Here is a 25838-nt window from a genome sequence, read left to right on the forward strand (position 1 = left end):
TTTCTAAAAGTTCTTTGGAGTTTTTGAGAATCCACTTTTGATTTACCCCACTTCCAGAAAACTAGGCAAAATAACTCACCTATTCTTATTTGTGAATTAAATATTTGCATAATCGGTTTTAGTATATCTGATATGCCATCTTTTCCAATACATCGGTTGACAAATGTTTTGGTATCATGACAAGACCCTTAAATGACCTTGCCCGAAAACCAACTTCCCAACGTGCACTGCGCACAGTTTTTGCCCAGATTGGAGGTTGCTCATCACCAATGGTGGCCCATAAGGTTGCAAAAGGAGCAGTCTTCCAGTTAAAAATCAAATAATATACAGCAACTGACTATCATATCGCAAAGTAGTCATCCAGAGCCTTGATGTCCATACCCAACTTCCGGTTGCCTCAGTTGTTTGGAACAATCTTGAAATTGTCGTGTGGTGCTTACTTAATGCCGTGGCTAGGTATAGTAGACATTTTATGTTTGTTAATCTATTTGCAACAATTTTTTCACTAGAGGAATGAAGAATCTTTAATTGTTTTAATTTTAAAAAAATTCTATACACCATTCTGTCTGCTTTAGCACGCTCTTCTAGCGTCAAATGGCGCATAAGTTTTTAATTGGTACAAACTTAAAGAAGACAAACACATATAAAAAGATAGAATTAAGTGACATATTTTTGTATCAAATACATCATAAACAAGTTTTGAAAAGTAAAATATTTAATTTTCTTTGGTAGTGCGCTAGCAATTAACCCTCCTATCGACACAAATATTCCCACATTTGTTCAAATCATACACAATGGGGATGTGGCTGGGCTTAAATCAGTCATTTTTTACATAATATTTGTATATAGGGGAAAACCTTCAAATAATCTGCCCCAGCAAGGCCACAATATGTTCATACTGAACAATTGTTCCCAGCGGTCAGTGTATAGTGTGGATTCAAGTTTGGTTGAGCCTTGATCCTTTGGGATTTGGGTGGGGTCTCGATAAGTACCTAGACAACATTTTTCACATAGAGGGGAGAAATCTTTGAAAATCAATTTGCTGAAAGACAGCAGGACCAAGATGACTCGGGTGAGCGTTTTGGTCCTTGGGCCTCTTGTTATTTTCAATCTGAAATGGATGTTGGATATTACCTTTCATTGTTATTCTTTACTAAATTTAAGTACTATATCAAGACATTTTCATCAGAATTGTATTGAGTCAATCATTATAGTTATAAAAGCACCTTTTGAATATATTTTAGTTTGCGTATCCCAACATGTAGCCTCAATAGGCCTCTAATGTATCATTTGATTGATAGCCAATCAGATTGACCGAATGTTACACGACCGGGACAAATCGTTCTTGTTGACTCCTTAGTTGAGAGAAAATGACTCTTTAGCTTCCTTGTTATCAAATATTACTTCGTTACTGTTTAATCACTTCACCAATTTTTTAACTATCATATATATTTTTAAGTTTAAAAAGAAAGCTTTCAGGGATATTTTAAATATATAAATTGATTTACGGAAATCTGAATAAATCTTCCTACATATAGATCAACCATTCTCTCAACCAATCGGAGATCGTGTTTGAAAGCTCGGTAGCCATATTTACAATGGTGGACAACCGAACTATTTGAAATACCATTGTGTGTGTTTGTTCATTTATACCTCCGTAATGAACGTAAGTCAATACATCTAACCATTATAATAGAATCCTATACATCCCAAAGAAGTCGTCAAAAATATAGTGATCCTCATCGGAAGTTAAATTACCGAGAGTTTTTGTGGTTTATTTGGCGGAATTTAGGTTCCAAAATTAATGGCTTCGTGCCTCTAAATATGAAAATATTCTTGAAAATTTACGATAACCATGCTGCAAGTCAATTAGAAGTATTATGTTTAATTCCTTTATAATTAGTATTACAATTTACATTTTGTCCGATGCCTGTAAACTGGTCATTTTCATCGCAATTTGTAAAAAATCATCATAAATTTGAGACCCGCCATTATGACCGCAATTTGCGAAGTCGCCATTTTATAAACATAACGCTTGATCTTTCAAGATAGAGTCGAGGTGTTCTTAAAATTTGTTGCAAACGTACTTTTAAAATGATTGACTGCTATAAAATGTAGAAAATTGACAAATCCAGTCAGGAAATTGAAGGAAATACTGACAGACGCCATTAATCCTTCTTGTCGGATTTGGTGACTAAAACTTCTTTTGTTTACAAATGATATTGACCATTCATCTTTATAAAGATGGAAGTCATGAAAATTATATGAAAGATTTGATTGTTAAATGTCTTGTACATTCCAGGTAGAATTAGCCGATAGCATTATCATGATGGGGTAAAGATCCACTTGAATTCAACAAACAAAATATACAGACATGTTAGTGTTTCACTAAGGAACAGTACTATATCAAGTCTCCAGTGTGTGAAGACATTGCATCAGAGGTTATTCATCTCAAAGAAAAATGTAGCCAATATAATAATAACTAAGCAATTCTTTAATCGACATGGTTAAAGACAGTGAGAAAGACAGACTCTCAGATCCCACCTATGCAAAGTGGTTGTTAGATGCCATCAACAAAGTGAAACATCAAAAACAGCGACCAAACTTTACTAGAATATGTAATGCTGTTCGACAGTTTCACCAAGTAAGCCAGGAATCCATTGCTGAACAGCTTGAACTCACAGTCAAAGATGGAATCATATTGAAACTTGCCAGCAAAGACGGAATTTGGACATATCGTGATCCTTCAGGGACGACACCATGCAAAAGTAGGAATCTGAAAGTCACTTGCAATATGGATCTAACAAAGATCATCGTAAAAACAATCAAAGAGCTAGCAGATCCACAGGGTGCAAATCTGAAAAAAATAAAGAGTTACATTATCTCAACATATAACCTGGACATGGAGGAGGGGGTAGAGTTAGGAGAGCAGCTGAAAGTGTCTCTAAAGAAAGGCTTGACCAGTGGTCAACTTCAGAGAGAGGGGCATTATATTAAGGTGGGGGAAAAAGGCCTGGATGAGTCCACAGCCAGCTCCAGTAACTCAGGATCATATGATGAAGATTCAGCTAGTGATCTGTCCTTTTGCTTTGAACAGAAAACAGTATGTATATTTCTTGAATTTTAGCATGTATTTATGTGCATGCAAATAGATAATCAATATTTCAAAAATATTTATATACTTGTTGAAAGTCATTCTGAATTTTTTTTGGAATGTAAAACTTTTATTAGTTTTAAATGAGGGATTTCAAGTTCATTTTGAAAAGATTACATGGTATGGTTTTGTAGAAATAGTTCTTTCATTTTTTTCCAAGTTTTTGTAAAATTCATCAATATTCCCAATTGTTTCTTTGAAATCACAATAGTAAAAGTCTGATAAATTAGATTTTTATAAGATAACTATGAAAGTTTTGGGTGTTAAAAAAATTAATTATATATACAGTACCATTAAATTCTGTGTACTAGTGTCTGGAATTGCATGAGGTATGCATACAAATTTTCATAATGTGTCAATGCATATTATTCAACTTGTATGCAAACTTGCTGTAATTAAGTGCCAAATTAATACTGTAAACATACTTATTTCAGTAGTTTTCATAATTTAGTGCCTTTTGCACTAGAAAAAATGGTTATTTGTGAGGAGCAAGTGCACTTAATTCATTATTGTACTTATCATTATCAGTTGAAGAGAAGCATTGCTCTAAATTTTGAGTGTGCTAACTTATATGTATGTGTACAGCAATAATAAAATAATTATTGTATTATAAAAATCACTTCATTCAGTTTTCAAAATAATAATTATGTAGAAAAGGAAGAAAATATAGCTGACACCTGACTGATAATGAAAACATAGATGATTAAAATGAAGAATAGTATGAAACTGGAACTGGCTGTACTTAGATTAGAAATAAGGATTACTTGAGTCAAAATATGCATATCAATATGCTGTCTGATTCTCTGAATCGGTCTGTAGGTGATAATTTATACAATGGTAATGTATCATCTTAGGTCTAAGGATGTTTGATAATTGCCTATTTACCTTTCCTGTCAGAGAAAGCAAATGGTGTTGTAATCAATAAATCTTGATAAACACGTCTCAGCTAACAGTTGTATGATCTAGTAATTGATTTTTTTTTTCTCACTAAAGGTAGATTTGCTATTGTGCAACCATTGCAGCAAGCAGTGTGCACTTTTATGTTTTTACATTAAACTTGTGTATAATAGCAGTATTTTCGAACCACATTCTGAATGTTTCAGGCAGAAAAAAAGAGCAATGATTTTAATCCTGATTCTGGAGCTATTTGCCTTGTCACTAGGTTAAACTGTCCAATGATAACTTATTGATTTCTGTCTGCAAGCTTATTTAAACTGTTACTGTAATGGATACAGCTCTAAAGAAAACCAATTGTTTTAAAAATGTTTCTGTAGCAGAAAATAAACTTGTATAATTTACAAGTCATTCTGCCAATCATTGTACTGAATTCAAGTTAGCAAATCTGTAACTTTGAATAAGAGATGTTTCAGAATACATATTACTGTATAAATATTCTGAAATGTGAATACCAAGGGTTAGCATTGCTAATTAGTTTGCAGCTACATTTGAACTTCATTATTTTGAGCTTCGATATCTCGAATAGCATGGATATGTTGAAGTGAGTTAAAATATTGAATTTCTGGGTCCCATCAAGGTTAGAGATAACAAGGTTTAACTGTGTAAACAATTTCTCTTTTTTAAACAGTTCTGAATCAGATGAAGTTGATAGTTTTTGACAGCTTCCATATTTTCAAATGGAAAATGCAATGATCATCATTAATCCATAACCATACTCTTAGGATAATTAGTATGTTAATAAAGAATCACACCATTCCTGTATTTCAGAAATGTGCCAAACCCATTCTAATCTGCTGCTTTTGTCTTGGTGATGAAAACAAGAACAGGGAGGGTGTCCCAGAAGATCTGATCTCGTGTGCAGAGTGTGGCAACAGTGGTTAGTGTTTGTGGCTCTGTATGCTTATTTTGCGGCTTATAGTACATTGTGGTAAAATACAGGTATAACAAATATAATAACTTTGTATTCTAGGTCACCCGTCATGTCTTAAGTTTTCTCCAGAACTGACTGAAACAGTTCAAAAGCTGCGATGGCAGTGTATTGATTGTAAAACCTGCTCCTTTTGCCAGAAATCTGGGAGAGAGGTAAAGATTTAGAAGTTTAAATAATGAAGTAAACTTTTTGCAGACATTGAGATTATTTGTGAAATATGTTGCCTTTTAATTCTTAAGTTACAGCATATGTACCTATTTTAGCGGAACTCATACAGGGTTGTGGTTAACGTTTGAAACCTTAGAGGCCATGTGGGCTCTTAACTTTTCAAATTTTACAGGCCCACAACATGATCCATGGGCCCACATTATATGTAAATTAAAAATAACAACAATAAAAATCCTGAATTTTTCTCATTGATTTTTTTTATTCATAGTATTGATATGTTTGCAGTATATGAATTTTTGTCAACGTTTTCTCTTTTCTAAAAACTTTGATCAGATAATATGTTCATTACATTTTGTAGTGTTTAACTTATACAACTGAAGTGTCTATGGTTTAACATTTAGGGGGCATATTAAATAATAAATTACATACAACCTGTGATGAAGTTTGATTCCGATCTTTTATTGTATGCATTTGATACAGTAATTAAAATTCTATCTGTGAATAACAAGTCCGGATGGAGTGTGCGACAACCATAGCCAATTGTTACAGTATTTCCGTTAGAACAATCTCAAACATTTGCTCTTGTATCAACTGAGATTTAACCGCTTCGATAAATCGGCATGTTTGATCTCAGTCACGTATATGTTTGAATTATATGCTTGTAAGCAACACAGAAAATCTAGGTTAATAGAGCGTTTTCTTAAAAAAACTGTTAGTACATAAAATATAAAACTAGAATGTGATTATGTTCTGGAAAAAAATCGTTCGCCATGTTGGTGACCAGATTTTTAATATCTAATTGCCCACAGCAAATTTTACTCACATTTGCAAGTGGGCGAGTGGTTATCCACAACCCTGTCATATTTTGGCATCTTATAGTCAATACTTTATATACTAATGCTAATTTATGAATACCACCAAGTATGAATGTACTCAATATAGTATAAAACAGAGAGGAATACTGGTGGCAATAATTCTTGTCTCAGTCTTTGCCAAACAAATTTGGGCCAAACTCAATTTCAATATGTACATATACGGTATCTATTTTATTAAAGCCATAATAAACATGAAAAAGATAGCTTTTAATATTCGAGTATACACAGCTATTGTTTCTGGTTGTAGGATAACATGTTGTTTTGTGACCTCTGTGACAGGGGATTCCACATGGAGTGTTGTGACCCACCTCTTACGAAAGCTCCAAAAGGTAGTAACTAAAGTATTACTGGTACAAGGTATTGGAGGAATGATCTAATTTTTCTTTATGTGTACGAGGTCTACACTTGATACAACTTTTGCCTTGTGCATGTAGGTTTACTTGTAATGTTTTAATCAAGAAATATTTACTTGGGGAAAAACTTGTAATTTGTTACCATTAATGACATTATGGTATGAAATGTTATTTGTCAGGACAATAAACAGCTCTTCACTCATATGTATCAAGTTTTTTTAAATTCCAATGTGGAATTTTTTAAGGTAAATGGAAGTGCAATATCTGTGACCCTGACAGGGGGAATGGAAAGGGCAGACATTTCTTAGAGATGGCAGCAAAATTGGCAAAGAAACCCAAACCAAGCAAAACTAGCCACAAAGACAAGAGTGATATAGCCAAGTAAGATTTTATGTGACTCCATAAAGTAAAACTTCTTTCTTTTGTATGCAGCAAAATTTTAGTACCTGACAGGGCTGCAAGCATTTGTGCAAGAATGCATAATGTTCTTAATAATCATAATCTGTAAAGAAAAAGAAATTGTTTTAAATGAAGGTAGGGCACAGTAAGATGAAAAATGTGTGTGTTTTAGTACAAACTGCAACATTTTAAGAATTTTTGTCAAAGCATTGAATCAAAAAACATCTCTTAAACATTAAATTAAAATTTTCTTTTGATAAAGTGTGAATAAATCCCAGCTAGGGGACATAAATATGAAATATTGTTTCAAAAAAATGGATGAAACTGACTTAATGAATAATTTATAATTTTATTGTATTTTGATCCAAGGAGGTATTATTGTTTGTATCAGGAATTACAACACAAATTAAGCAACTATTATTAAAAATTGCATGGGGGATATGAAATAGAGAAAAGTTACTACAGAATATAATAGAACCCATAGTCTATAGATAAAGTGGTAATATTTAAACAAAGAAATATCTGAAGAGAATTTTCATTCTCCTAACTCCCCTTACTTGATGATGTCACTTTTGAACTTTTGTCTAAACCTTTTGTAAACAATTGGCTGAATGTATTAAGCTATGCTGGGCTATCTGATGATGGCAAAGAAATTTCATTTCTTCCGAATTTTCATGTAATTTTGATTTTGTTTCTTTTTCATGTATGATAAAAATGAAACGTAATGAAAGATTTCCAATTATTTGCATAATTGGCAATTTCAAGCATCATACATTTGTAACCAAATGCTTACAATTTGATTGCTGAAAAATATGAAACAAAGGAGGAATTTTGTAGATGTCCAACTCCTGGATGTGACGGGACAGGCAATGTAAATGGCAAATCAGCATACCATAGAACGTAAGATGATTATACCTACATTTTTGTGCTTATGACTTGCACACATCCTTAAAGTCTTTGAATTTCACCCTGGTCTTTGAAAGTCATTAAAATTAAGTGCTTAAAAAACCCCTGTAATTTTGGGCTTTGTTGGACTTTTTGGAGCGATGACTGGATGTAAAATCATGTCACAAAGAGAGTATCTAGAGTGATGGGGAAAGGATGTTTTTATCATTGGACTGAATTATGAATTTTACTTGCTATGTTGTATTGTCCCATCTCTCAGTGAAACCACTCAAATATGATTGATTCATAACTAGACACTTTTCCATTAGCATGGTTAGGCCCTAAATTTAGAAAGGATTGGGCATATAACATTTGGATAACAATACACTTTTCTTTCTATCTGATATGTATTTTGAAAATTCATTACAGATACTCTCTATTTCTTATTATCAAGCTTAAAATAGCCATTTTAAATAGGAACAAAACTTCCTTTTCAATAGAATATCAATTGTTAATGTTGATTTGTCTGTTTGAGCTTTGAAAATTGACAAAAAGATTTTTGAAATTGGAGTTGAAAAGTCGGTGTAACCCACGTTATAAAGACCAGAAGATCTGAAATATTTTTAAGAAGCAATTTAAAATTCTAATCAAAACATAACACAGTCTACAACTTGCAAGAGATTATGTTAATACTGATGTTACAGTACCAGGAAATCTCGACAAAGTCTGTTTCTTGCCTTGTTTGTTTTTTATTGAATTGATGGGTGTACAGAAGACTCTTGCAACACTTTTACAATAATACGTAATCATGAAAAGTGCAATAAATCTATGAAATTCCAACTTGCTCAAGGTATAAACTGAATTTTAAAAAGAGTAAAGTAGGGTTTTGTCGAATTATTTTAGTGTATTCAATATTTAGCAAAAAACAGACCAGGGATTATTTGTTCAATCATGAAGTTGTACTTTTTTAAGTAATTCTTTGTACCAAAAACATTAAGATATGAATCTTGATTAAATATTACCCTGGTAGTATACATACTATACAGAATGGAGTGTGTGGTTTTTGATTTCACAATTTAAAGATAAAGCTTCATACATTGATCATATGTCTTCTTTTTTTCCAGACAACTTGCATGCCCTAAGTTAACAGCACAGCAAAGAAGAATTTGCAGAATACAGAGAAAATACAACAGCAATAAAAATGGGGATGTGACCGAGTCCGATGAAGAGACTGGTAATGTTGACAAGTCTAAAAGCAGACGAACTAACGAGCACCCCTCCTCCTCTGCTGTTGGGTCCCATGATTCTTCAGACGAGGACGTGAGCCACACCTTTGAGCCTTTTTTCAACATTGACAAGCCAAAAGGTTTAGTCGATGGTCTCTCAAAATTTTTTACCCCAACAAACAAACGCACCTCTCGCGTTTCTCTTAATTCCTATAATGCAGATTTGGCAGCCATTCCTAAACATAAAAAGATGAGTGATCAGACCAAAAGTAACTCTCAACAGGCGGCAAATCGTCTGATAAAAAGATCCAAATACTTGCAAGCCAATAAAGCTCGCAAAAAGTGTGTAGAACCTAAGGGTAGTGGGCAGTTAAAAGGCTTGTTTGATGGCTTGTCCCATTTCTACACAGCTCGGGGTGATCGAACCAAGCCCCATGAACATTTAGACAATAGCAAAAAAAATTCTAAATATGACTTTATTCCAGTTATTGATGAATCAATGTTTACTTCTGTGAAAGACAAATCAGTAGAAAGTGATGATTCCTCAGTTTCATCATCATCATCAACAGGTTCATCATCCGTTTCCCCTTCAGATGATGAACAAGAAAAATCTTTTGATGCACCGTCCAAAAGCAGTTCTAATGGTCTTTTAACTGGGAGGCATCAGGGAATTGTGAAGAGGAGGGGTGCAGATAGAGAAAACAAACCACTATTTGAAAGACAATTTGGGTTGGGCCGGGGGATTAAAAGAGGATTTGGAAGGGGACCAGGCAGACCACCTTGGAAGCACTTAATTGGATCAGTGTATAAAGGGAGGGAAAGGATTATTGGCAAAAACAATTTGAAAAATCTTAATGATAAATTAGGCAGAGGACGTGGCATAAAAAGGGGGAGGGGTATCAGTCATAGTGGAGGTGTAAGTGAGAGAACAGGAACAATAAAGAATTTCTTCACTCCAAAATCTGCCTCTACACCATCCCCAAGAGGACGAGGGCGGGGAGCAGTGTCACATAAAAAATCATTGGCTGGCAAGTCACCCCGTACAACGCCCCGAGGCAGAGGACGTGGTTCAGCGGGTGGAAAGCGCCCATCGAGTGTCAGTTCACCCTCTTCGGGTAAGCCAGACTGGGTCAACTTTCCTCATTGGTAGATGCATTCTCCTGTTCTTGTTTCAGGAGGCATAGTAAATTCGCCTGTGTAGTGTAGCAAGCAGAAGGGAGTGCTTTTGTGCTCAAGTTGTTGACTGGTATCCTGTATAATACTTTTCAGATCATCTTAGTGTGTATTCATGTAAATGCATGCATTCATTACCATTTTGACCCTCTCCCTAACCCTTCATTACAGCATGGATAAGCTGATATCAGAAGCTTGTTCTTTTATCATCTGTCTAAAATAGTCTTTTCACTTAAAAAAAATGGGTTCAAAGGTGTTGCTCATGCATTCGTCATGAAGATCTTGATGACAAAACTGAAGGCACTGTAGTGTTCCGTAGTTTGAGCACAAATATATATTGTTTGACCATCAACTATTTGGTGTGGAATTCTTGAATTTGTTTTTCATTTCTTTTATAAAAATTTTTATTCGGTATGAAATATAAACCATCAAGACTCTAACATAATTTTTCACATTTCTGTTTTGGCATGTTTTTGCTAAATTTTTCGAGAATCCATTGCAAAAATATTTCCATCAACAAGCTAGATATGTTTTGTATACATGTATAAAAAATGATTTTAATTTGATTGCCTTTAAGATCAGAAAGTGAATGTGATAAATTGGATCTACAGTATGTTCCACATCCTTATGATCCCACTTGGTGATGGTTATGTGTTTTATGTATTTATAAGATGAATTGAGATTTGTTGCTTTATCAATGTTTCTGAAGGGCTGAGATCACAGAATTTGATCTCTGTTTACAGACAATTCTGACGAGGAGGAGATAGACCCCTCCTCAGGATTGCCCCCTGGCGTCACTGATGAAGATGTCCAGTTGTTTAAGCAAGCCCAGGAAAAGGCCCAGGAAGCTCTGCTAGAGGTGAGCAGATTTTTTTGCTGTCAACATAAGAGCACATAATTTAAGTGAACAAAAAGATTTATTGTAATTTTTCAATGAAACAGAATTACCTGAACACTCTTCAAGAGAGAAGTTTTGCTTATCTAACAATTTAAAGAATGTCCTAGCTTGTTAAGCATTTTGAGCTTTTTGAAGGTTCTGTGATGCCATTAATGAAATGCTCATCTTACACCCCCCTCCCCTTTTCACCCATACCAAAGTAAAACTTTCTAAGTGGTTTTTCTCTGACACCAAATATTAAAACTGTTTTCTGGGATTTTCTTTGACCTCCTTTAGGTCCAATTACAGGTCTAATTTCAAAAAGAAAAATGTCCACTATTTTTCCCAAAAGGTTCTACAATTTACTTGTACAACTTGAAAAGTAATCCAAAATAAATACCTTGAAAAACTGAATAGAAATACTTGGAAAAAAAAAGAACTTGATTTTGGGCCGAAACCATGTCGAACATCATATAGACCCCAAAACAACTAAATAAGTAAGGTGCAGTACAGTAGGGTAGTTACTCAAGGATTACAGACTATATCATCCATGTATGACACCCTCTTGTCTATTACCCGAAAGATTTGACATTTCTTAAGTCTCTGTGACCAATGCAATTTTTAGAGGGTGCTCATTGACATTGAAAATTTGAGTTGTATATGTTCCAAAATCAGAAGCATAGAAATATTAAACTATTTTTAAAAAAAAGATGTTAAAAAAAGCTTTTAATCAAAACAACATTCATTTGCATGTGATTTAAAACTTTTACTTTTAAATCTTGTAACAACATTTTTAAGCTGAATGTAATAATTTCTTCAGACTAAAATGCTGTTAAATTTCACTATTTCAATGTTCGCTTGACCCAAATCAAAATAGGAAAATCTATGTCAGTATTCTCATTCATACTGCATACACTTATCTGAAATATACCTCGTACGTGATTCTAGATTGACAATGTTACCACAAGTATTGAAATCCTAGTGGATTGGATCTCATTTTTTAAAAAATTTTTGTATAGTACATTTGTATGCATTTTGGGATGTTCAAACACATGGTTATATATTGCATGCTTATTAAATATCGCACAGATCTGTCACCTCGTAGATTTGCTTAATAAAATGAGATAATTTTGCTCAATATTACAGGTATGCATGCTTGTAGCAATTTCAGTTTTATTTTTGGTGTGGATTATGGAATTCATCAGAGTCATTATTTGCATAAATCATAGATATATTATTTCCTTTTCATTTTGTATCACACAGGGATGTAGATTATATCTCACCCTCTCAGTAATGGGGAGTAAAAACTTGTGTGGGTGACATAAAAAATAAGTTTCTGAGCCCAGGTATTGACAGCATTTTCCTGTGTCATTTAGCTTAACAGTATTCAGTAAAATGCAGAAATCACTAGTTCAATTTTACTCCTGATATTCAGTAATAATTACCTTTTCAATATTTATTGATAAGATTCTTTTGAAATGAGAAAACAATTCATTTTCTTGAGCTACCTTGGATGAACATTAATATCTCCATTGTGACGTCATAATGCCGTACTTGACATCAAAACTGTAGTGCAAACTGTTTTGTTTCAAAAATGATAGTTGAATGTCAAAATTCGTGGCAAGTCATCAGATGAATAATGTAAATAGAGGATTTGAATATGATTTTGAAAATTTATGAGGTACATGAACTACAACACTTCATGCCTGCATGTTTATCATGAAGGTCTATCGCTCTTCATGAAATATGCTGGCTGAAACATCATAGTTCATTTCCTAATGAGTTATCAAAGATTAATTTTTTAATTGCATTAATGTTTATTGTTATTGCTCTAGAAATGTCATGGAATAGAAATTTCAAGATGTAAATATTCAAGGCTCTTAAAATATGGACATTTCTTCAAGAGGTTTCATAAGTTACAAACCCAAGCTAATCAATTGCTAAAAAGCAAAAGTACCATGGGGAATATAATAGGAAACATTAGTTTGGTTTGGTTAGAAAATAAAATCCATATATGGGTAAAGAAATTGTCAATATTTGCAAATGACACATGTGAAAACTCCAATTCTTATTATAAAACCCTCATTGCCTCCCTCCCCCCCAATAATTATAGAGGCTGGGATATATCCTCCCTGGAAATGATCTGCATTCCTGCTGTAGTTTCATTTCTGTTTGGTTAGGTTTTTTTCATTTATCATTTGTTCATTTGCTTTGCTTGCATTTTAGTAGTCAGAATTATTATTAATCCCAAATTCTTTTGGGTTACAGTTGGAATTTGATTTACAGGATGCTGCAAGACAGAATGGGGATTCTGCAGCCTCACCTGCTGCAGCCCCCCTCCCAGCAGTCCCGGGGGGCCCAGGCAGGTTCCCACCATGTATTGAGTTTGGAAAATTTGAAATTCAGACATGGTATTCCTCCCCATATCCTCAGGAGTATGCCAAGTAAGTGATGTGCCAGTTCTTTGTACTTAACATTTTGCACAGTTTCAGAGGGCACTGGTTAAACTCACATTGTCTAATGGCTGGAATGGGTCCCATCCAAGAAGGAAAATATGTGAAAAAAAGAAAATTATATGAGGTTTGGTAAAACAAGATTGTTACTAATGTTCGTATAAAATAAATGCATGTATGAACTTGTACATTAAATTAAAGAAATGATTTAGATATGCAATTTGATATTAATTCAACTGATTGCTAAACTTTCTTTCCATTTCAGAGCTGGGTAACTGGTTTTCAGATATCCTGCTTATTTTGTTATTGTAGTGGTTGTTGTTAAGTTTTACCCTCGCTCTTTTCTTGCCTTTCCTATAATATGTTTCTGTATGAAAGCTAACATCCTTATTTTGATTAATTCACTTAAATTTTCACATTTAACTTTGTTCATGCCTCATTTCTGATAAGCAGAGCCAAAAAAGGCAAAATGTACTACTAAGCCATGATATATTTTTTATTTTATATCAAACTTGACTTTGTTTTATAAAATGCTGATTTTTAAGTTATAGTTTTGTATCACAGCATGAATTTATAAACTGTCAAATAACAGAGAGGTTTAGCACCTTGAACACCAGACATCTTTTTAGAAGAAATTTTTCTGTGCCAGCAACTGAAGCTGCCTTTTAGTGCATATTATTGTGATATGATTTGTAGAGCTTCAGAGCTGAATTATCAGTACCTTCTTTATAAGTACACAGAATCTAAGTGTGCTGAACAGCTATTATTTTATGCATGTTTTTTATGAAGTTTTATTTGATAACAGTGCTGAAAAAGGCCAAAAATAAAAATCTTTTTTTAATCTGTTTTTGGCTGTTGTAGTAGTATGAAGAGAATTGTCTGTGATTGAAGCTCTCTTTTTGGCAATCTTGTGTACAAATAATGTCTACTGCATGCAAAACCTAGTAGAATTGTGGTTCTTTAAAAATAATTAAATCAATTTTGTGTAAACCGTAATATTTGTGTATGTTTGACATCTTATTTTCTCTGTATGTATGTAAGTTATAGAGTTTTCTATCTATAGGCTTCCTAAGCTGTACATCTGTGAATATTGTCTGAAGTACATGAAAAGTCGCAACATTCTGCAACGACATATGGTAAGCTTAAGTTTTACATATATACAGTTGAACTTCAGTATTTTGAACAGTGATATCTCGAATACCATGGATATGTCAAAGTGATTTGTAAGTCCCAACCCCTTATTATTTAAGTATTTTACCCTCGCTATCTCGAATCCTCAGATATCTTAAACTTTTTTTTGGGTCCCATTGAGTTCAAGATAACAAGGTTTGACTGTACTTGAAAAATCATGTCTAGTGGAAGCTTGACTTGAAGTTAAAGTAGCTTGGTCCGATTGTCATGGTAATAAAATATATATTTCTGGTTGTTTGTTAAAATTAATTCTATGTAGAAAGTTTCCACTTTTTAAAAAATATATTCTCAGAGTCCATTACTTTTAAAAAATATTGATATATTTTAGAAAGTTATTGAGTCACACAAAATATGGAGAGAGTGCAAAGCATGTTCATAAGCATTTGCAGTGGCTTTATTAACAAATCATACAATGAAAGTCAAACATACAGTAGTCCAAAATCTCAGACTCTGGGCATAAAAAAGAAACCTGAACTGGAGATGAGATCAAAAGCAGTGTATTTATATAGGAAAGCACAAAGGGGAGTACCTGCAGGAATCGCCAGGACTGAACTTCAATTTATAACATGATACAAATTATTTCAAATGGTATTTTCACTAGTTTCTCACCTCAGGGTTTGTTTAGCTTTTGGAAGTCACATGGTCTCATCCATTTAAATATCCATAGTGTGTTGGTTTTGTCAACATGATTTCTGACTGAGATTTCTCTTATAACTGTTGTAACCAAAAAAACAAAGAAACAAAAAAACATTTGCACGTCAGATGAATTTTTAGACATATTCTATGTATATGTATATTTATTGTGTAAGAAAAATATGCATCTCAATTGGATCCAAGTAACTCTTAATTTGATGTCACTGAAAATAATCCAATATGCTCAACAGGAGAAGTGTGACCTTTTGCGACCCCCTGCCAATGAGATATACAGGAAGGGGGAGCTATCTGTGTTTGAGGTGGATGGAAATGCCAGCAAGATTTACTGCCAGAATCTCTGCCTTTTAGCCAAACTGTTCCTTGATCATAAGACTCTTTATTATGATGTGGAGCCATTCCTCTTCTATGTTCTGACAGTGAATGATGAGTATGGCAGTCATCTTATTGGCTACTTCTCTAAGGTAATCATCAAGTTTTATACTATAGTGCTGTTTGTAAGGCACACATTCAGCAAATACATGATCTTTATTGAAAAAAATAACTGTGTAGTAGAGCAGGCACTGTTTGTTAAGAATTCACCCTGCAAACTATCAGCTCTGATATCTATGGGTAGTAAAGTAAAGAAAATGATTACTTAGTTGATTGAATTTTGAAAACCTCTAAAGACTCCTATTGACCTGTGTAAATAAAAAACTTGTAACAATTTGATTTATTTGACCTTTAAATATTTACAGGAAAAACACTGCCAGCAAAAATACAATGTATCATGTATTATGACCATGCCTCAGTACCAAAGGAAGGGTTATGGAAGATTTCTCATTGACTTCAGTAAGAATTTATGTACTATTGACATAGATTTTTTTTTTATGCACATATTACACATGAACTGAAGTTCACCATCTGAAAATACTCTTGAAATTTTGTGCTTGTCTACTTAAAGTTTATTTTTGTCAGAAATTTGTCAGTCAGCTATTTACCTTGTCACAAACAGTGAGCGTAAGCCTTAGTGTTTTGCATGCATAGAAATCTGTGGTATTTTACACCTGATTGCCATTTAAAGCTGAAAACAAAATGTAAGTCTGTGGAATTTTGACCGAGGGGAAAGAAGTGTTCCAACAGTATAAAAATTATCTTCATCTGCTATAATAATATGCTATAATGATCTTGTTTGATCAAGCAATAAGACTGTTCTTACATGTATTAGATTAAGTTAGTTCTGTTGCACTTCTTTTTAGGTTATATGCTGTCTCGTGTCGAGGGCCACCCTGGTTCCCCTGAAAAGCCCCTCTCAGAACTGGGGAAAGTGAGCTACTTAGCCTATTGGAAAAGTGTCATCATTGAATACCTCCACAAGTTCCAAGACTCCAGGATTACCATAAAAGGCAAGGCATTTATACCTTGATTAGAAGGGAACATCTTATACTCTTCTGATTCATCATCCCTCCGTTCACTCATCTAAAATTTTGCTTTAACATTAATGATTTTACAAAATCAAAAATTTTGCTTTAATGTTAATGATTTTACACAAGAACAATGTACAAAATTTTAGCATACCTTGCAGGACAAATTTGACACTTGACAGACATGGTCTTTTTACTTGACAATTTAGTCATTTTTCCAAATGAGAGTTACCTCTTTTAGAGGGCCAGTGATTCTAGCAGTCGGTTATATTTTCAGGGATGAGTCGTGCTACTGGAATGTGTCCGCATGATATTGCTCACTCCCTTCAGATGCTAAACATGATAGCTCAGAAGGAAGAAAAGTAAGCCTTTGTCTGATGGTTTAAAGAAAAAAAACTCCAAAATTACCAATATTTTTTTTGTGAAATAATTTTATACCAAAGTGATGTCTGCTAAAGTTCAAAAAGTATGATTGTTACATTTAGAATATCCTGTTTTTGTAATCTAGGATTGTGATAGCGGTGAATAAGGAGTTAGTAAAAGAACACATGGAGAAATTGGAGGCCAAGAAGCACCTTAGGATTGAGCTCGACCAAGACTGTCTACGTTGGACACCACTGATATCAAACTATGTCATCAGTGAGGAGGAGCGCAAGGCAGAATCAGAGGTACATGTAAGCAATTAGAGGCGGGATTAGAGATGTATCAGAATCTCTTGTGATATGTTGGTTGCTTGCTTGTTTTGTAATTTAAGCAACATTTTCAATGTTTCTAGCTCAGAGAAATGACCCAGATGGTGAACAGTATAGCCGAGGACATGGAATGGATTGAAACAGTCAGTCCTACAGTCAGTCCAGAGAAAAGCCGCCTCTTTCTCGATGTGAGAAGTCCTAAAATCATGGATGCATTAGCGAGTCCTACAAAACTGGCAGCTGAGGCCAAAAATTCCACAAGTCCATTTAAAGCAGAGGAGACTTTGATAAAAACCCCTTTGAAGGAGAATAGTGATGACTCATCAGATTCCGAGGTGGAAGACAAACCTGTCAAGACGAGGAAAGAATCTCTAAAAAATGAGGAAACACCAAGTCCTTCAAAAAGAAAGGTCTGAGTTGTTAAACTCTCATGTATAGTAAATCACTTATACATGTATTTCATAAGTCAGTGACTTTTGCTTTTGTTTGCGAAGTATAGTTAAAATGCATGTCCTCTTTACAATAAGTCATTGGTGTTTCCAATCATTCTTGTAAACTTTGTTTTTGGTATTGAGAAAATATAGCAAAAAGTTCTCACAAATAAAATATGGTGTTCAGTATTGTAATAACTTTTACTTGTTTATATTTGGGGAAAAAAATAAATATAAATTCTTGTAGTTGTGGCTCTTAAACTGTATTTTGGATTCTTTGTAGGTTGGACGACCTCCAGGTTCTAGGAAAAGAAAATTGCCAGAAACTGTTTTGGATCCTCAAGAACCCAAAAAGAAAAAGGAGGAAAAGGAAGCCAAAGGTGATTGTTCAATAAAATTTTGAGACCAGAATACATGCTATAAAAGACTTAACACATGTACAATATAATTTGGGAAACTGTAGTGATTTATTGCAGATAGGAATGAAATGTACATAGGGTAGAGAGAAAAAAAAATCCCAAATTGATATTTAACACAAGTAACAATTGTTTCAGACAATGACTCTGTAGATCATAGTGGAAAAGAGAATGATGATCATACAGTAGAACATGGCAGCGATTCAAGGAAAACTGAAGATGTGCCTAAACCCAAGGGTCGTAGGGGCTGGCCTAAAGGAGTACCAAGGGTCCCTGTTCCTCCCAGAAAAAAGGGAAGGCCACCAAAGGTACAGCTATTTTTATGCCCCCGGATCGAAAGATCCCGGGGTATATTGTTTTTGTCCTGTCTGTTTGTTTATTTGTTTGTCTGTCTGTTGTCAACATTAACCTTGACCATAACTTTTGATTGGTTGGAGCTATGACTTTCATATTTCACATATGTATTCCTTGTGACAAGACCTTTCTTTGGGTACCATCATATTTGACCTTTTGACCTTGACGTTTGACCCACTTTAACAAAATTTTATTGGACTTTAACCTTGGCCATAACTTCTGAACAGTTGGTGCTTGGGGTTTCAAACTTCACATGTGTATTCTTTATGACAAGACCTTCCTCTGGATATTAACCTCTTTGACCTTGACCTAGGAGTTTGACCTACTTTTGAAAACTTTAACCTTGGCCATAATTTTTGAATGGTTGATGCTAGGGCTTTCATACTTCACATATGTAATTCTTGTGACATCACCTTCCTTTGGATACCAACCACTTTGACCCTTTGACCTTGACATTGGAGTTTGACCTACTTTTGAAAAACTTTAACCTTGGCCATAACTTTGGAATGGTTGGTGCTTGGGCTTTCATACTTTACACATGGATACCAACAACTTTGACCTTGACCTTGACGTTTTACTTACTTTTAAAAAACTTTAACCTTCGCCATAACTTTTGAACAGTTGCAGGTAGGGCTTTCAAATTTCACAGGTATATTCCTCGAGACAAGACCTTTCTTTGGGCACCAACATTTTTCATCTTTTGGCCTGGATTTAACTTGCTTTTGAGAAACTTTACTTTAACCTTCGCCATAAGCTGCCATACGGGGGCATCTGTGTTTCACAAACACATCTTGTTCAGATTTGAAATTCATTTCTTTTCAAAAAATCAATTCATTTTAAATTTGAGATACTGTTGTGAAATAATTTCTAATAATTTGTTGGCTTTTTGTTTACAGAATTCAAACAGAACACTGGCAGAGTCAAATGTGGGAGCCACTTCAGAGAAAAATCACACAAAAACGAATGAAAAACCTGAAAAATGTGACAATGGCAGCTGTGATATTAAAGACCAGTCTTCCTGTAGAGAAAGTGCTTTGTTCTCGAAAACCAGTGATGAACATGATGGCAGTGTTAAATCACCTGGTGGTAATATTGATCTAGACGATCTGTCCAAAGAGCTGGCTTCTGGTCCTAAAGATTCGGATAGTTCAGACGAGGACAGTGATAGTGACAATGAAAATGTGAGCCGTGAGATTGAGGAAGCGGTGCAGGCTCTGAAGGATGCTGAACAGTCTGACATTGAGGGCATACAGAGTGATTTGAATGATATTGTTAAAAAGGATGATGATGAGACAGAGCAGCAGAGAGAACGACAGACTCCTGATGATCTGCCTATTCCTGATCCCAGTCCTGCTATTATAGCAATAGGAGGAGACTGTATATCGGATACAAACAGTGATGTTCCAGCTCCCTTGACACCTCAGGTTCCTACCCCAAGCCAAGATCCTTCTACACCTGATTGTAGTTTAGTGAAGTCCCATTCACAAGAGGAGACCCCTAGCATTGGACCAAATAAAGAATCTTTGCAGGAATGCAAATTGGAGAATAAACTGGATGGGTTGAAATCATCTGGGTCACCACTGGAGGACCCAGCACATGAAACAGACGATGATGATATTCCCAGTGATGATAATTTCCCAGAGGATGACATCAATTCTCCATTGTGTAATACAAGGACTTTTGAAAGTTCTTTGGACAGTGAAATACAAAACAATTTTGAACAAATCACAAACACAGGTGCAAGTAATTCAATCCAATCCAATGAACAAATGACTCCACAAAGTAACTTAAACAATTGTGTAGAAACTCCCCCTTCGGTCCCATCAGTGAAGTTGTCACCTCATCCTACCACTTCACAGCATCAACCAACTTTAGTTCAGCAACCACACTTGCAAAACCAAACATGTTCAAACATGCAGCCTGTCTTCACACCACAACCAAATGGCATGAACAATATTCAGCCAGGTTCAAATCTTGGCAGTAGTTATGGAGGTGTTGACATTGATGTCGTTACTCAGATGGACTTGGAATCTCCAACTTCAATAAGCAGTAGTGAATTGCAGAATCCCATCAGTTCTGGCACTGATACAGTGGGTGTGTCCATTGTTCAACAGACTCAGACACTGAATAGCATGCAGAATACAGCACCTGCCCTGATAGGCAGCTACTCCGACTGTGCACAGCAGATGCCTCAGCCATACCAGCAAGTTAATGTGATGCAAGGAGCTCGTTATATGGACATGGTCAGTAGTAATTCTGCTGGTTACAATATGCCAATGGTAGCACCTTCAACAAATGCCATGCCTTACTGCTCCACACCTGGCAGTTCTTATACGTCTGTGTTGTTACCACAGAACTCTAACCAGAGGCTAACTCATAGTGCCACGCCTTGTCCACTACCTCAGGTACCTATCAACAGACAAAACAGTGCCCCAGCAGGCTATTCTGGAAATGGCTGTAATCTGTCCAAGCTTCAGCAACTGACCAACAGTCTAGAACTGAATGGCATGCCTGAAAATCAGATGACACCTCCCCCAACAATGACACCACCTCCTCCTCACATGACACCATCACCCTCCATGATCCGTAACCTTGCCACACCCCCCGTCCCTAACCTCCCTTCACAAACAGTTTCTGGTGTATCTTTGCAGCAGGCCTACAAACAATACCAAAGGCCTCGGAACACTCGTAAAAGCCCCTCTGGGAACCCAAACATGACCTCATTTACACCAAACGTGACAATTCGTACAGGATCTAACATGCTTGTGAGCAATTATGGTAATATTCAGGACATTTATCGAATGCAGCAACAAACATTGAACCAGAGTTACATGAATCACCATGGTTTCATAAACCCTCGCCTACAGACCCCTCAGCTTTCTATGCAGATGTTCCCCAATATGAACATGAATGTTAACCCCCAGCAACATTTTCAACAACATATGCAACCCCCACAGTCCAACAACATGTACACTTATGGCTATATCAACAGTCAGCTTGGACCCTCCCTTAACAATGGGGTCATGAGGAGGTAGCTACTAGAGGAACTTTGTGATATTAGGTGTAGAATAATATTCCTTATTTATTTTGTTTGCCTTTATGTGAACAATTTTGTGAAAATGGTATTGTGTACACTAGTTTTATTCCAAGTGACCTAAATAAAAACTGCAGCATCATTTAAGTTACCATATTAAACTGTTTCAATGAGATTTCCTGATTTTTAGGTGCAATAAAAAATATATGGAAATATGGGGGGAACAATCAAAACATGTTAAACATGTTTGGGATTTATAATACGCAGATGTCATTTCAAAAATCAGTTTCTTTCTTCTTCTTTTTTTCGTAGTTTGCTCTACCTCACTAAAATAATTGCAAAAAAATAAAAAATACTTTGCAGGTGTCTTAGAATTGATATACTAGGTGTGTCTTAGGACAAGTGCTAAGAGATGTTTTTCTAAACAGGAAAAGCCAATTTATTATTTACACATTGCATTACTACAAAGTTGAAGTGAAAATGCTAAACCTAATGTTATTGGAATTTCTTTGAATTGTATTTTTCATTTTTGGTTCAATGAGGAAAGCTAAGATGTTCATCCTCTTCTAGTTTGTTAAATATTTTTTTTAGATGATTGAGTACCAAAGAAGAAATTATATCAGTAAAAAGTACTGGGTACAGGTGCTTTTCCAACAGCATTGGGAATTATTTAGTGTCAACACGTGTCATGCTGATGTGTATTCTGATTTTATACTGCGTATTTATTTCTTATACAAAGAAGGTCAAAGTACCTTAATTATTATCACCAGCCTTTTTTAATTTTTTTTTTTCAATGGGCAAAACAAACCAAACAAAATAAGTTACCAAACCCCTTTCTTAAACGCTGTAAATATTGTGTCTAATGCCACTTAAAGACAGAAAGGTTGTTGAGGTATTATTGTTGTTCATTATTTTCATTTAATAATCATGATTAACATTTGAAAATATCACTGGTGACTTCTATTTTTTGTGCAGTTTGTACATAATTTTCATTCATTTTGGAATGTGCATTTAATTAAAATGAATAATAAATTATGATTTTTCCTTACAATTTCTTTTATTCATATTAAATAAGATACCAACAGTCATCCAGTTTCCAATATCGGAAGTCCATGGAAAAGAAACAAAAACTAGTTTACAAGATGAAAGCATGAATCCAGTTTGCGACTGGCTTAAAGCTCAGGTATTAAATTAACTGACGAGAAATTGTGACGGCTTGATACATGTCTGGAACAAAGTGATATGTCCCATTATCGGCTGTGTTTCATCACTCGCACCCAGATATTCTTATGTGTTCAAAACATATTATAAAACACCTAACATTCTGATTCTTAGGTGACCTATTACAATCTGTATTTTGTCTGTCATATGTTAATATTTGAGCAATTTCAGCTTCTTCTCGGGAAGTGCTGAACTAATTTCAACCAATTTTGGCATATATCGTCTATGGATGGAGGGAAACAAAAATTATGAATTTCATGGTTACTGTCCTTAGGCCTGAGAGGTGAGGATAAAACCATTAGAATTGGTGCAGTCTTTAAAAATTCTTTACTCCTGGACATCAAACAGTGAAACTGTTGGCATGACTTTAATAAGCAGCGAGTTCTCTATGGAAATTGTGTTGTGAAATTCATGACCCTAGGGTCAGGGATCCGGTGTTAAGGTGGATAGGGTGGGGCTCTATTGATCATATAGTGAAAATGCATTCTTCAAAAATCTCTTTTCCTGTATATTATACTGACAAACTAAGTTCAATGATATAGGGAGCAAGGGTGCCTCTTCCAAAATTGTGAAATTTGTGATTCCACTGTCAGGGGTTCTGGTATTAGGGGGTTCCTCTATTGATCATAAAATGAAAATGCATTAATTCATTGAAAATCTTCTCTGCTCCTGTGTATTAAAAAGACAAACTAAGTGCATGGTTATGACGAGCAAAGGTGCCTCTTCCAAAATTGTGAAATTCATAGTCCCTTAGTCAGGGGCTCTGGTGTTAGAGCAGGGCTGTATTGATCATATATGATAATGCATTAATTCTTTGGAATTCTTATCTGCTCCTGGGTATTAGGCAAACTATGGCATCATTGGTTTATGATGAGCAAGTGCCTCTTTCAAAATAGTTAAAAAAAAATCATGGCCCAAGGGTCAGGGGTTCTTGTGTTAGGGTGTTGCTGTGTTAATTGCATAGTGAAAATGCAATTAATTCTTTGAAAATATCTGCTATTTACCAGAGAAACTAAGTGCATGGTTATAATGAGCAAGAGTGCTTCTTCCAAAACTGTGATTTTCTGAAAACCCTAAATTCAAGCATTTTCGAGGCTCCTGTACAGCTTTTGGGTCTAGAAATAATCTTATCTTTGAATTCATGGCCCCAGGACATTTTCAGTTGGGGGGCACTATCAACTACCAAAAATTCCCTGACAAGCAAAAAAAAAAAAAAAAAAGAAAAAAAAAAAAGGTCATCAGAGGCTATTATTGGGTTGGCACAAGCATATGGTAGCTAGATTACAGCAGTCATTGTATATAAAAGAATGGAAGTTTGTAAATGTAGTTATAATAATAATAAATGTAAATGTATTCCAAAACTGGCCGAGACTGATTTGGGACTTTTGCAGCTTTCTTTTTCACCAACTACTCAGTACGTGTTTGTATCACAGTAAAGGTCAGACGACACGTTCCTCAAATATATGTTTCATATATCTTGGTATTATATAAAAAATTATTTATATTGTCATTTTGTTGTGATTTCTAAATTGTTTTCAATATTTATTTAAAAATATAAGTACACCAAAAATTTTGAAACTGGCAATTCAAAAGATTACCCACAAGGATTTTATAAGGAATATCACCCTCTGGTATCTTGCCCAAATGCCTGGTAAGGTACCTCAATTTTTGGTGAGGAAACTTGTTTAAGTAGCTATACTTCTATAACAAATTCTTGGGGAAAATTATATATTTTTGAGGAACGTGTCGTCTGACCTTAATGACTATTTTGAGGTACACTTCCCTATTTCCCACAGCATGACTAGCATTATGTTTGGAACTATTTTTACTGTCTTAAGGACGAGGACTACGTCCTTCTTGGAGATATAGTCTGTATTTCTCGCGATATGGGTCTTTGGAAGCATTGTCTGCAGTGTTCACAGTAAGCCATATATACACGATGTTTCATTTGACATTCGTACTAAACCTTACTCTGTTTCTGAAACGTTTATATGGATTTTTCTAGAAAGCTAAAATCCATTCTTAGATTCAACAACAGAATACAGACTAATGTTTATTATTATGGATGTTGCCCAACACGATCTCTTTAAACCGCCACTTGCTATGGAAGATAGTAATTCCTAATCAACTGATTCTAAAGCCTAAATTTGCTAATAAGGTATAGACGCTGTAAACATAACCAGCATTAGCAACATTCTTAATCAAAAAAGAATTCAGTCTTGTATTCCACCATATTTCAAGTTGAAGTCTACACCCCGCATTTCTTCAGATATTCCTCTACTGTTGCCTCCAAAATTTTCAATTATAAACAAACTCTACATTGCGTAGATACTGACCATCAAAATCAAATTTCTCCTAAGTGTTGTTCAGCTGGACACATCATCGCTAGTGATGTAAGTATACTTCAAAATGTCAATCTAAAAGCTATCATATTAAAATGCTCAGGGAGCCCAGATCTTTCAAATGGCGACAGAACTTCATTTCTGTTATGAATTCCGTCGAGGAGTATGCTAGACGATGGAATAAATGTAAAGAGGAAGACATTGATACTCTGTCAGAATGGATAAAGCGTTTTAGATATATATTGAAAAAGGGCATAATGCGAACTATCTTGCTTCCGTTTTCAGTAGACGGGAAGTGATAAAAGAATTAGAAAGACTACATGAAAAATATGTTTTGGTTCCAGCTGAAATGCTTGTAACAATATAGTCTTTGTAAGACTCATTATTTCAACTGCAATTTAGAAGAACTCTGTTTTAATTCCACATCTGGTAATCAAACCTATACTCAAAGTTCCCATTCAGACGATGAAATTCTTCAAAGTAATCTTTCAGTTTTAAATTTTTTTTATTATCATTCCAGTCAATGGAAGTGAGTTTGATTTACCGTACCTATACTGGATTCCAAAACTTAATAAAAATCCTTACAAGGATATATTGCAGGGTCCAGTAAATGTTCAACCAAGTCCCTATCCTTACTTCTCAGCAGAATATT

The 25838-nt window shown here is 34.8% G+C and overlaps 1 protein-coding gene across 3 annotated transcripts; it reads left to right on the plus strand.

The window, feature by feature from the left end:
* Positions 1-1567: 1567 nt before the first annotated feature.
* Positions 1568-22659, plus strand: LOC133184118 (histone acetyltransferase KAT6B-like). 3 transcript variants are annotated; one of them, XM_061318978.1, is made up of 20 exons: positions 1568-1666; positions 2303-3103; positions 4880-4988; positions 5082-5194; positions 6333-6414; positions 6684-6819; positions 7675-7737; positions 8847-10063; positions 10865-10980; positions 13267-13442; positions 14515-14587; positions 15527-15757; positions 16031-16124; positions 16532-16678; positions 16974-17058; positions 17205-17364; positions 17472-17798; positions 18103-18199; positions 18374-18543; positions 19486-22659. In XM_061318978.1, the coding sequence occupies exons 2-20, from the start codon at positions 2504-2506 to the stop codon at positions 21622-21624; spliced, it is 6135 nt and encodes a 2044-aa protein (XP_061174962.1). In that variant the 5' UTR covers positions 1568-1666; positions 2303-2503; the 3' UTR covers positions 21625-22659. The 3 variants fall into 3 exon arrangements, with proteins under 3 accessions (XP_061174962.1, XP_061174963.1, XP_061174965.1); XM_061318979.1 differs by having other exon boundaries at positions 13285-13442; XM_061318981.1 differs by having other exon boundaries at positions 8847-8956; positions 19486-22658.
* Positions 22660-25838: the final 3179 nt, after the last annotated feature.

Source organism: Saccostrea echinata, unplaced genomic scaffold (genome assembly GCF_033153115.1).
Source record: "Saccostrea echinata isolate AGI-Se365-2 ecotype Australia unplaced genomic scaffold, CSIRO_AGI_Sech_v1 ptg000010l, whole genome shotgun sequence".
Classification (NCBI taxonomy): domain Eukaryota; kingdom Metazoa; phylum Mollusca; class Bivalvia; order Ostreida; family Ostreidae; genus Saccostrea; species Saccostrea echinata.

Coding starts and splice junctions, on each gene's coding strand:
- LOC133184118 (XM_061318978.1), top strand. CDS start 2,504: ATGGTTAAAGACAGTGAGAAAGACAGACTCTCAGATCCCACCTATGCA. Junction 10,981..13,266: donor CCCAGGAAGCTCTGCTAGAG/GTGAGCAGATTT, acceptor TTTGGGTTACAG/TTGGAATTTGATTTACAGGA. Junction 17,059..17,204: donor ATAGCTCAGAAGGAAGAAAA/GTAAGCCTTTGT, acceptor TTTGTAATCTAG/GATTGTGATAGCGGTGAATA.